At 24.6% G+C, this 11,656-nt stretch overlaps 1 protein-coding gene across 1 annotated transcript; it reads right to left on the bottom strand.

The window, feature by feature from the left end:
* Window positions 1-1,603: 1,603 nt before the first annotated feature.
* Window positions 1,604-9,664, bottom strand: LOC101493333 (glutamate decarboxylase 1-like). Its single transcript, XM_004503044.4, has 7 exons — window positions 9,505-9,664; window positions 9,133-9,337; window positions 3,911-4,111; window positions 2,838-3,052; window positions 2,513-2,766; window positions 2,382-2,434; window positions 1,604-2,290 (listed from the first exon to the last, which is right to left on the bottom strand). The coding sequence occupies exons 1-7, from the start codon at window positions 9,636-9,638 to the stop codon at window positions 1,772-1,774; spliced, it is 1,581 nt and encodes a 526-aa protein (XP_004503101.2). The 5' UTR covers window positions 9,639-9,664; the 3' UTR covers window positions 1,604-1,771.
* Between the last annotated feature and the right edge of the window lie 1,992 nt (window positions 9,665-11,656).

Raw genomic sequence — 11,656 nt, 5'->3', positions numbered from 1 at the left:
TTTTTTTAAATAAATTTTTAGATTTTTTTTATATAAATATACATCCTCTTTTTCAAAAAAAAATCTAACCATTATATCCTATATTGAAAAATTTATACTAAAATGCCCTTTATTTTTTACGACAAATAATTTTTTTATCTCTAGAGGTCGCATCTCCGAAATGTGAACATCTATAAACTTTAATTTTTATTTTTTAATTGTAGGTCTCATCCTCGAGATGCGAACATCTATAATTTTTTTTTTTAATATGATTAGGTCACATACCCGACCATCTATAAATTTTAATTTTTTTTAGTAGACGGTCGCATCTCTATTGAAAGAAAAAAATATCATTGGGTGGTCGTAGGACGGAAATACGACCATTGGAGGTCTAAAAAAGTATAATATTTTAATATATAAATTTCAGTGTAAGAAATATTAGTTGGATTTTTTTAAATGGAATATAATAATAAAAAAAACCAATTTAGTTAACTTAAAAAAATATTAATAATAAAATTATATTTCTTTTATAATTATGTAAAAGACAATTTTTTATAATTGATTCAGTTGGAGGGACAAGTAATACGCATGGATTTCACGACGTCATTATTGTATTAAGGTAGAGAATATAAAGTAAAAAAGTTAAAAAGTATTTGTAAAATGTTATACGAATATAAGTTAAACGCTGGAATGTAATTTATTTATTTGCTCTGGTATTAAGAAAACTTCATCCTTTATGCATCGATGACATAAATCTTTCATGTGTTTGATTTGTACAGTAAATTTTTTTAACAAAATTTAAACAATAGTTTATAATTATTTATCATTATTTTAATCACATTTTTATTATAGAACAGATTTAAGACACGAATATAAATTGTATTAAGCAAAAGAAATTAAATTCATACAAAATAGTTAATTGAGGTTCGAAATTATTTCTAATAAAGAGAATTTATGAAGAAAAAAAATAGATTAAAAAATTAATAAATTATGTATTTTTTTTAATTAATATCTTTTTAAAACGTGAAATGACACTTTCTAAATGAAGATTGTCTATTCGCGAAGCAACCACAACACATGAACACTTTTTTTAAGAAGCCAAATATTATTAATTGATGTACTAAATAAACAATCTCGGTAACTACACAATACAAAATTAAAAAACATGTAAATTAAACTCCAAATTTGTGTTTCTTGAGATATCATTAGACATCACCAATTCCTTGCACAAGCTCCTGTTCAAGTCTGCATAATCCACACCAGATTCTATGGATTCAACAGGCACACCACACTTGCAACAAAAGTTATTTGAGTCATGTTAGAAAATAGTAGTTTGTAATACTACATATTATTAATTAAATGAGTTAGTTGTAATTCCTTTGTGAAGTTAGTTAAGGATTGTTAGGAAATAGTTGAGTTAAAATAGTGCTGTGTATATTATGAAGTTATTCAATCAAGTTTTACCTATTTGAATGAATGTATGTTGTTGTTTTAAAAAAAAAGAAAAAGATTGTTCTGATAAATTTATTACTGACGGGTTTATACGTTGGTTTGGTAAACTGAGAAAATATAAGCATAATTTAAATAAAATACACAAAAAGATAAATAATTGATCCTGCAGAAATAAAGCAAATCATGGTTATAAAGTATAAATATGAAAACAAGTCCATTTTATTTTTGCAACCACTGAACATAGAGAAGGATGTAAATGGTTTAAAATGATTTAACTCAATAAAAATGTAATTACTGCCTAAACCAAATAAAAATGTATTAAGGCAGATAAGAGTTGAATTTAACAAACACCATTCATCTTATCATTCAACTTCTTCCTCTCCAACACAAACTTCTTCCAAACAGCAGTGATTTCCCTTTGTGTCTCCAAAGCACTCTTTTTAGCAGCCACTAGTTGATCAGTGTCATTTTTCACAACTATTTCATTAACTGCAACACTAGTGCTGCTGCTCCTATTTATCATCCTTGATGGAAGTGAATCAAGCTCATGCAACACTTTCTCAACATCCACCACAAGACGCTCCGCTAATGTCCTCGAAAAGTCCTCCCTTATGACAACACGTAACACAGTTACGTGTTGTGCATCTGGAGGCATTGTGTATGCCGGAACTATCCATCCGAAGCGACGCAACAAGTCCGATATTTGAAATTCATCAAAGTGTGTGTGGTCCTTCAATGTGAAGGCCACTAAAGGAACACCATTGTCTTTCGACACAATGTCGAAGCGTCCTGTTTTTTCCAGTCCTTCTTTTAGTACTAGCATGTTGTCTCTGCAATTTTCCATCACATTTTTGTACCCCTGCAACATGATTTAGTTTAGAAGTGTACTTTACAAGAAAAATATGAATCTTTTATGTAAAAGGGTATGTTTGGTTGGTCTTAATTAATACCTCATAACCAAGGCGAATTAGTTGGTAGTATTGAGCAATAACTTGGCTTGAACCTGCATTGCATTGCATAGTTTTGTGAAAGAATTAAAATTGTTAAGGAATTGAAAGTGGTTTATAAATGTGTTTGTTACCTTTGGAGAAGTTGAGTGTAAAAGTAGGTTGATCAGCTCCAAGATAGTTGATGTGAAAGATGAGTTCATCAGGCAAATCTTCCTTGCTTCTCCAAATAGCCCAACCAATACCAGCATAGACAAGACCATATTTGTGACCACTAACATTGATGCTTTTCACAAGTGGTAAACGGAAATCCCACTCAAGCTCTGGATAAATAAATGGAGCAATGAATCCACCACTAGCTGCATCCACATGAATAGGTGTATCCCATCTACCAAAATCATTTCACATATTAATTAGTTTAACAACATCTAATTAAGACCAAATTCATATGCAACATACCCAGTTTCTCTATTCTTTTCAACTAGGAGATCATTTAAGCGTTTCACATCTTCAAACTCTCCATTTAATGTCGAACCAAGAATAGCAGCTACACAAATAGTGTTCTCATCCACCAATTCCACAGCCTTTTCAGGATCCATTACATAGTATCCTTCACATAGTTTCACCTCTTTCAGCTCCACCTCAAAGTACCTTGCAAATTTCTCCCAACAAACCTACACATGATGCTCTTAAATAATGAAATAACACCAACACCATTCAAATAATTTTTGCATTCAATAGTTTAGAAATTATTTCTTTAAAGAAAAAAATAGAAGCTATTTGTGTTTGTTTACTGTAACTAAAATCAAAATTTTAAAAATAATCTCGAACAGAAACTATTCAAAACAAATTCATATTTGTAATAGATTTCAAATTCTTATTTTTTTCAATAACTAAAACAAACATATGAATTTTTTCTAAAGTTATTAAAAAGAAGATAACAGTACACGTTTAGTCTTTTAAATCTAATTCAATTGTAGGTCAGATTCTTTAAGTTTATTTTTTTATGTTTTAAGATATATTCATTTGTTCCATTAACCATTAAGAATTATTAAATTTCGCATGCAGTCTATTAAATTTGAAAATGTTGAAATTTAATCAAAATATTGCAATAAGTTAACCGTTCAAACTACTTCACATGTGAAGGAAGATAACTACATTGATTACGTGGATAGATCTTTATTACTTTGTTTTTAAGGCTATGCAGGTGTTTAAATTGTTGCAGAAAAAAAAAAATATACAATTTATAAGATTTGATGAATGTATGCTGAATGATTAGTACGAGTGACATATTGTTCTATCATTTAGTAGAGTTTCAAATTATTGTTCTAACATTTAGTAGAGTTTCAAATTATCAAATAATTTAAATTAAACTAATATTTATTGTCGAAATTGAGATAAAAGACTAACGATATAAATAAAATGTAGCTTGAAAAATCAAATAATAATAAAATAATCTTAAAAAATTTAAACAGAAATTAAGTGAAACTTAAATGCTATAGATATATTTTTACCTAAAAAATATTATGTACCTGAACATTGGCTCCAGTAACAATGTTAGGATTGTCGTAAGGTTTTCCCTGTTGTTTTCTTTTGTTCTGCCACTTTCTTTTGAATGCCAATCCAGCTAACATTATAGCTTCTGATGAGCCAACAGTGCCAACACCAACTGCAGCCTCAGTCTCTTCAAGTGGTGCATTAAAAAGATGAGCTATCATGTTAACACATCGATTCTGCATATATGCATACATACCAGTTAGAAATAACTACTACTGTCATTGAAAGTTTTTTTTAATTGGTCATTCATTTTTGTCATTGAAATTGCCTACTTTGTCCTCATCATATAAAAAAAAAGTATCTATTTAGTCACTATTTATGATTTGTCGTTTATTTGTTCTAGCTATATTCATGTTAATAATGTATCTTGAAGCATCTGAATATAAGTGCTATATAAAAAAACACCAGTGCTTAAGGTGACATAATGCATGATATTGTTAAACCTGTTTTTTTCTTCAGAATAAATATTTATTAACTTTATACGCATAAAATTATATTATAATAGAACTCTTTATTGTTTTTGAGAAATGAAGAACATCTCAATGTTCAAAGGTTTGAGAGTTGAGATCCTAAATAATACACATAAACCTACTTTGTCAATGAAATGAGCTACACTATTAACACATCAGTTATGTTACATGTTCTAAAAATGTATATTAATATACACACAAAATTATATTAATGAAGTTCTCAATTTCTTCAGAAAAAAGGAGAAAATTTCAACTCTCAAAATAAAAGGTACTCATTTTGTAATGGTTTTTTTACCGGATTTTATCATGTGAAAGTTATATATTTGTTTTATTTCCCCTTCTTCATATTAAATTAGATGTTTGCTATATCAAAAAGTTTTTTTTACCAAAGCTATATTATAATATTAATGAAAAAATTTCATTTCCAAAAAAAAAATTAATGAAAAAATGTGTATAAAAATAACTTCTTATTTTTCGTATTGTTACTTATATAACTTTTTTAAACAAACAAGAAATTAAATAAAAATAATATTTTATAATTATTGATAGCAATAAAATAAACAAATCAGATGTCCTTCTTAAAATGTCAGTTTAGTGGTAAAAGTTGTATAAATATAACATTGTAATTTAAATCTCATATGAGATAGTGAGTAAATTCTAACACAAATACAAATATGTTAAGTTGAATATCTTATTCTACTAATATTTTTAAATATACTTTAATTAATTAAAATTCAAACGTACGTGTATTGATATTTCGTTGAATGAATTAGTGTGTAAACACCATTTTTTTAATGAATATATGTAAACTCTTATACAAAACATAATTATTGACTGATGCTCTTTTTGTCCTAAGAATTCTCGTTTTTTTATCGATTCCACAATCCCATAGTGAGAAAATGAAATTAATAAATCTAAACTCTAATCTAATAACATATTTTGACCCACGGGCGCCCAACCAATTATGGCCCACATTACTCAGTCGCCCTGAATTACTATCGGCCTTCATATGTTTTGGGCCCGGGATTCAAAAGTCACACATTTCCTCTCCTTAACGTCAACTCAGTTTTGTATAAATTTTCTTTTACGATTTATAAATAAATAATGATAATTTAAGACATACGATCTACATGTTTATATCTAAAAATAATAGAATTATAACAATTTATTTTCAAAACTTCTATCTTGGAATGAGACATTGACATTGAACTATATCCAACAAATAGCTACAAACACCTATACTATAAATTAATATATATATATATATATATATATATATATACTCAAATTGATACAAAATACTTCCTCCATCCAACAAGTATTTGAACATTTCATACATATTAAGAAAAAGTATCAATCAATTTAATGAAATAGAGAATAATGATTTTACTAATTTATTTGTATCACCGATCGATGTATTTAGTGTATTCTAATTATAATAAATATAAAATGCAGAATAATAATTTAAGAGTAGTGTAAATTGTATAAATTAGTGGATGCAATTAAAAATAATAATTAAAGTTGCATTAGATATCAAAAGTGATGATTTTTTTAGAACAAATGATTTTTTGTAAATGTGATATTTATTTTAGGACAGAAAAATATATTGCTTTAAAATTTAGATACAATTCATTTAATTTATTTAAAATTTATTGAATTAATATAGTTATTTTAAATTTGTAAATTAATTTTATTGCCATTTGTTCATTTAATTAAAATATTACATAAAATATGAACATTTTATCACAAAAATGTATATCACTTGAATGTTAATTTTAATGAGAAGTTATAAATTTGACGAGACTATATTAAAAATTTATTTAACTCTTATTAAAATCATCCTTTAATATAACAAAATATTGTATAAAAAGTAAATGAAAAGTGAGAGTAATTTAAGAAATATTATGTTTTTTTTATTAGTTCATAAAAAAATATCATATAAATATTACTATAAACTCACACACAACTCTTACGTCTAAGTTTTACTCGAGACAAAAAGTTTAATCTAATAATAATTATATTTTATAAGTTGAACTAAATTTAAAAAAAAAAAGATATATATTATGTTTTGAATGCATCAAGAAAATTAAATACATTCAATTAATCTTCTTGATATATATACAATTAATTAATTTTTTTACTTATAATAGAGTGCATTTAAATATTCATTTAAAAAAGACAAACACAAATGTGTTCCTAAATACTCCATTTAAAAAATAAACACGAGTTGATTTCCAACAACATAGTGTTTTTCGGTCAACGTCCTAGTGCTAAGATCTGTGCTAACGTTGGTGGGTCACAATTCTCCATGCTCGTTGGATAAAACAAACAAAACACATGTGGGTGGGGTGGGTGCCTACTTGACTATTTTTGTTATTTTTTCTTTTAATTATCCTATGTTGTCTTTCACACTATCCCCTCAATCTTTTGATACCGCTAGTAATTTATGTGGTTTTCTATTTATGAGTAGAAATTGAGCTTGGTATTTGAGTATTTACAATGCTCAGACACATTATGTAAAATCTATTTGTACTCTAATTTAATATTTAACATTTGTATAAATTAATTATAGTAATATTTATAAATTTTTTTAAAATAAAAATATATTAAATATAGGTGAAATATAAAAAGTGTTAAACGTTTCTTAATCAATGCATGTAGCTACCTTAAGTGAATCATTAAATAAGCTTATCTATAAAATTAATATAAAATAAAAAAATAATAAATATAGGTGAAATATAAAAAATGTTAAAACGTTTCTTAATCAATGCATGTAGCTACTTTAAGTGAATCATTAAATAAGTTTATCTATAAAGTTGATAGAGGGAATATCTAGTTCACTAAAAGTCATAGAAGACATTTTAATATATTATTTTTATCTATATATGTTTCCACAAGAGAATAGTTAACAACATCATATTTAACACATTTTGATATATTCTTATTGAATTAAGAATAGTTAACAACATCCTATTTAATACATATATATTTAATTAAATTAAATGCATTTTATTTAAATTTAGTATGATCTAAATAAATTTGAATTAATCAAATAGAGTGTTTTAGGGACATTATTCGTCTCACAATGAGTAATTTATATGAGCATTTATCGCATGTCAAGAAAAAATATAAATAAAATAAATAGATAAATATTTTTATCGAAATAATCTAATCAAATGTTGATGCAGTCACATTTACCATAAATAAAAAGTGAAAGCGAATGACTTGAGTAGTCACATTTACCATAAATAAAAAGTGAAAGCGAATGACTTGAGTGTGATCATGTAAATAATACTAATTAAATTTTCAATTAGTAGGATTTTCTGATAGTAAATACCCTCACAAAATCAATCGTTTACGAGAATTTATGTCGACACAAAGTATGATCGTGCAATATTTTTTAGAATTTAGGCCGCCACAAAAACTGTCTTTTCGTAGAGTTCAGACCGCTACAAATGCAATAGAGCTATTAGCATTTTTGACGCTTTGACCGCCAAAAATATCATTTTTTAAAAAAAAAATATTTTTCTTCAACTTTTATTTATTTTTCAACTTTTCTCTCTTGATTTTTGATAAGTCTTTATTTAATGTGTTTTCTAATATATTTTTTTATTTGAAGTTATTTATTTAATAAATATTATTTAATTTTAATTTTGACAGAAGTGTTATTATGTTGATTGCAAATAATTGTTATTTATTGATAAACTTCAAGTAACACACTATTATGTATCAAGTTGGTATAAAATACATTTTAAATATAGATTAGTAATTTAAATAATCATTATTAAAAAAATCTTATACAGTTATAAATTAATTTTAAAGCGTTAATATTTTATTTTAAAAATTGGTTATAATATTATTTTTAAACTTTAATGTTAGTAACATTTGATATAAACAAATGTTCGTAAAATATTTAAATTATAAAAAATTTACTCAAATTAAAATATAGTTATTTTGCAATATTTTATTTTATCTGGTAGTAATAATTTAATTAATAATAAAGTTATATTTTTGTTTTTATATATAATATTTTATTTGAACTTTTATTTTTTAAATTATATTAATATTAATTTTTATATATATTATATTTTTTTTAATATTAATTTCCAATTTTATAAAATTAATTTTTTTAATAAAGTTATCCATTTATGGCCGTTTAAGTCTTCACAAATGAAACATTTTGTGACAGTCTTAGTCATTACAAAATATTTTTTTTTATTAGCTTTATTTTTTTTTAGCAGTCTAACCCTTGATAAATTTGTTGCGAATTTTTCCATCTTAAACTCTCTCAAATGATAAACACAAAATAAACTTTTGTGGTCCGTAACTTTGTGGCAACCGTCACAAATTTATTTATGAGTGTTTTTCTTTTTTTGTGAGTATTTTTGACCGCCACAATTAAATTCAAATTTAATGTAATGAAAAGAAAGGTGTCTGTAAAAATTGGGGATAAGATCAAATTTTTTTTTTTATTAATATATTTTTTGGAGATATAAACTATATAAATATACACATTTCTAAAATATGTGATATTTATTAGTTATTTATGCAACAAAACTTATATCAAAGGGTTTTAGTCAACATATATAAACCTAACCACGCAAGTTGTGTATATATATTTATTTAAAAATAAAAAAAGAATAAATAATTGATAGGTCAGGAATTGATGATCTGTTGTTGATATTATTGTATTATTATAATAAAAAAATGAAAGAAGGATGAGATACCTGGAGTTCAGTGGTGACAGGGTATTCATCCATGTCAACATAATTCTTGTTAACGGAAGCCATGATGAGTTTATCACATTCAGGTTCCATCCATGTTGTCACAAATGATGCAAGATTCAGTCTTGGATTTCCATCCAGCATCAATTCATCGTTTATTATTTGGTATGCTGCCTCCTTTGGTATCGACTCCTCCGGCATCTTGAATCTATTTATAAATCAATTTTACATTAATCAAACTGCATACTAATTCACTCTTAATTTTCTTAATTAGCTCAATTAATTATAACGGACTTTAAAATATGATTTCCTAGACATCAAAATTTTACTTTTGTTTTTGCAAGATGAAGCATAGACATTTAATTTTATGGTTACCTTGGAAGTGAAGTTCTGACATAACGAGAAGCAAAGGTTGAGTGGACAGAGACATCGGACTCGGAGGAGGTCTTGGAGAGAACCATTGTGGAAACAAAATCAATGAAACTTGTTTGTTGTGGATGGATGAACATAGGAGCTCTTCAATTATAAATAGTGTCATCGTGCTCTACAAGTTTAATAATAATAATAATAATAATAATAATAATATTTTAAACAACCAATCAAACACAAGTCTATGCTCAACCCAAAAAAACAACACAAGTCTATGTAAAGTCAGAGGTTCATTTTACCGTGTCTTTTTTTTATAAACACTATTTAAATTTATCCAAATAACTATGAATTTATGAGTTTGAATTTCAATCAGATATCAATTCTAATAATATTAATATTTATTAATTAAATTAAATCTTACAAACTTCTATTTTGTTGTTTATTGAGAGACTTTAATTTATTTTTAAAAAAATACTTTAATTTAATTGTCTTGCAAACGGAAGTTCTAAAATATTATTGAAGATTCCAAACAAAATACACATTTAATGAAAAATTCAAATATACTAATTTTTATAAAAAAAATAAGTGCTAGTATATCAATTTCTAATATATTGAATATATAAATTTTCAAAAACATTTATTATTTTAAATTTATTTAATAATATTCTTATGACACTCATTAATATATACTTTAAATTTTTCTTTTTTACATTTGCTTTAATTTAATTGTGTAATGATATTACTCGTATCGAATATAAGAAATATTAGTAAAACTTACTTATACCCTATTGAATGATTTTATCTTAAAATACCCTTTAATTAGGCAAAAATTTATTGACTATTTTATTGACTTTTGTTCTAGAACTTTTGTGAATTTATAACTTTTATGAGATAAAAAAAAATTATTAATGACATTAAGTAAATTTTTTCACGAATGCCAAATTAATTAATTACTTTTGTTTATAATCAAGAAAAGATTTAGTAATAAGATTCACTTTTCATATTTCTTTATTTCACTCTCTTCATCTCTGATCTTTAGTCTAAACATTTTATTTTTATCTTAAAATTTTGATCCTTTTAAAAATTCAAAATACAATCAATGATATTTTTTTATGTATTTTTACTTCATAAATATAGGATAAAAACGACTAAATCAATGTAAATTTTTTTTTTTTAAAAATATTTGTCTAAGGCTAAACAGACAAAAATTCAAGAACATGTAATATAATAAAGACATTTTCAAAAATTCCACCGCATACATAAATGATGTATGTTTTTACAAAAAAGCTCATTTAATTCCAGCAAAAACATAATATTAATTATTAAAAATATTTAATTTTTATTAAAATTATCTCTAAAATTATTTTCATGAATATTTATAATATACTAATAATGTAACATTTTTTTATATTAAAATACATAATAGTTAAAATATCTCTATCTATATATTTGAAAAATTTAACGTTACAATTACTTCTTTTTATACTGATGAATTTTGTAAGCTAGTCATATAATAGAGGACAGAGGGAGTAAAAATGTTTCATTTTACTATATGCTACTATATTACTGTCATTTCAAAAATATAATTATAATTATAAAAGTGGTGTGATATACAAAAATAATCGATATAAAACTTTGAAAAATTTACAATAAAGGTCATTTAGCTTAATTTAAAATTTTAAACAGGTCATTCGTTTTTTGTGTTAAATTAATATTTTATCTTTAAAATATTTATATAGGCGAATTAACTTTTCGCACTTGTTCTTAATTTTTGTGCTACAAGTTATACTAAAAGACTTTCTTCATATTTTAAAAAAATAAATTACATCTTTAATTTCACCGAATAATATCTAAATTATATATTATAATGATTGCAAAAATCTAATTCTTTGAAATTATCAAGACATACTTTTAGTTTTTATTTAAGACTGTATTCTTGTTTTTGCCAACGAGATCTAATTATAATACTAAATTGTGAAACATTCATTTTTTAAAAATAGGTTGTGAAACATTTTTTTCAATTATGATATTGATATGTCAACTTTTATTTCGAATGTATTATAAAACATAAGGGACTATAAATGAAAATTAATGCAACTGTTGAAATGTTTTTGAAGATAAAGATTATTTTGATACAAAATAAAATAAAAAATCTATT

Source organism: Cicer arietinum, chromosome 6, assembly GCF_000331145.2.
Source record: "Cicer arietinum cultivar CDC Frontier isolate Library 1 chromosome 6, Cicar.CDCFrontier_v2.0, whole genome shotgun sequence".
In the NCBI taxonomy this organism is placed as follows: Eukaryota; Viridiplantae; Streptophyta; class Magnoliopsida; order Fabales; family Fabaceae; genus Cicer; species Cicer arietinum.
Note: the sequence above shows the minus strand (reverse complement) of the source record. Positions and strands in the feature narration are given on the sequence as shown.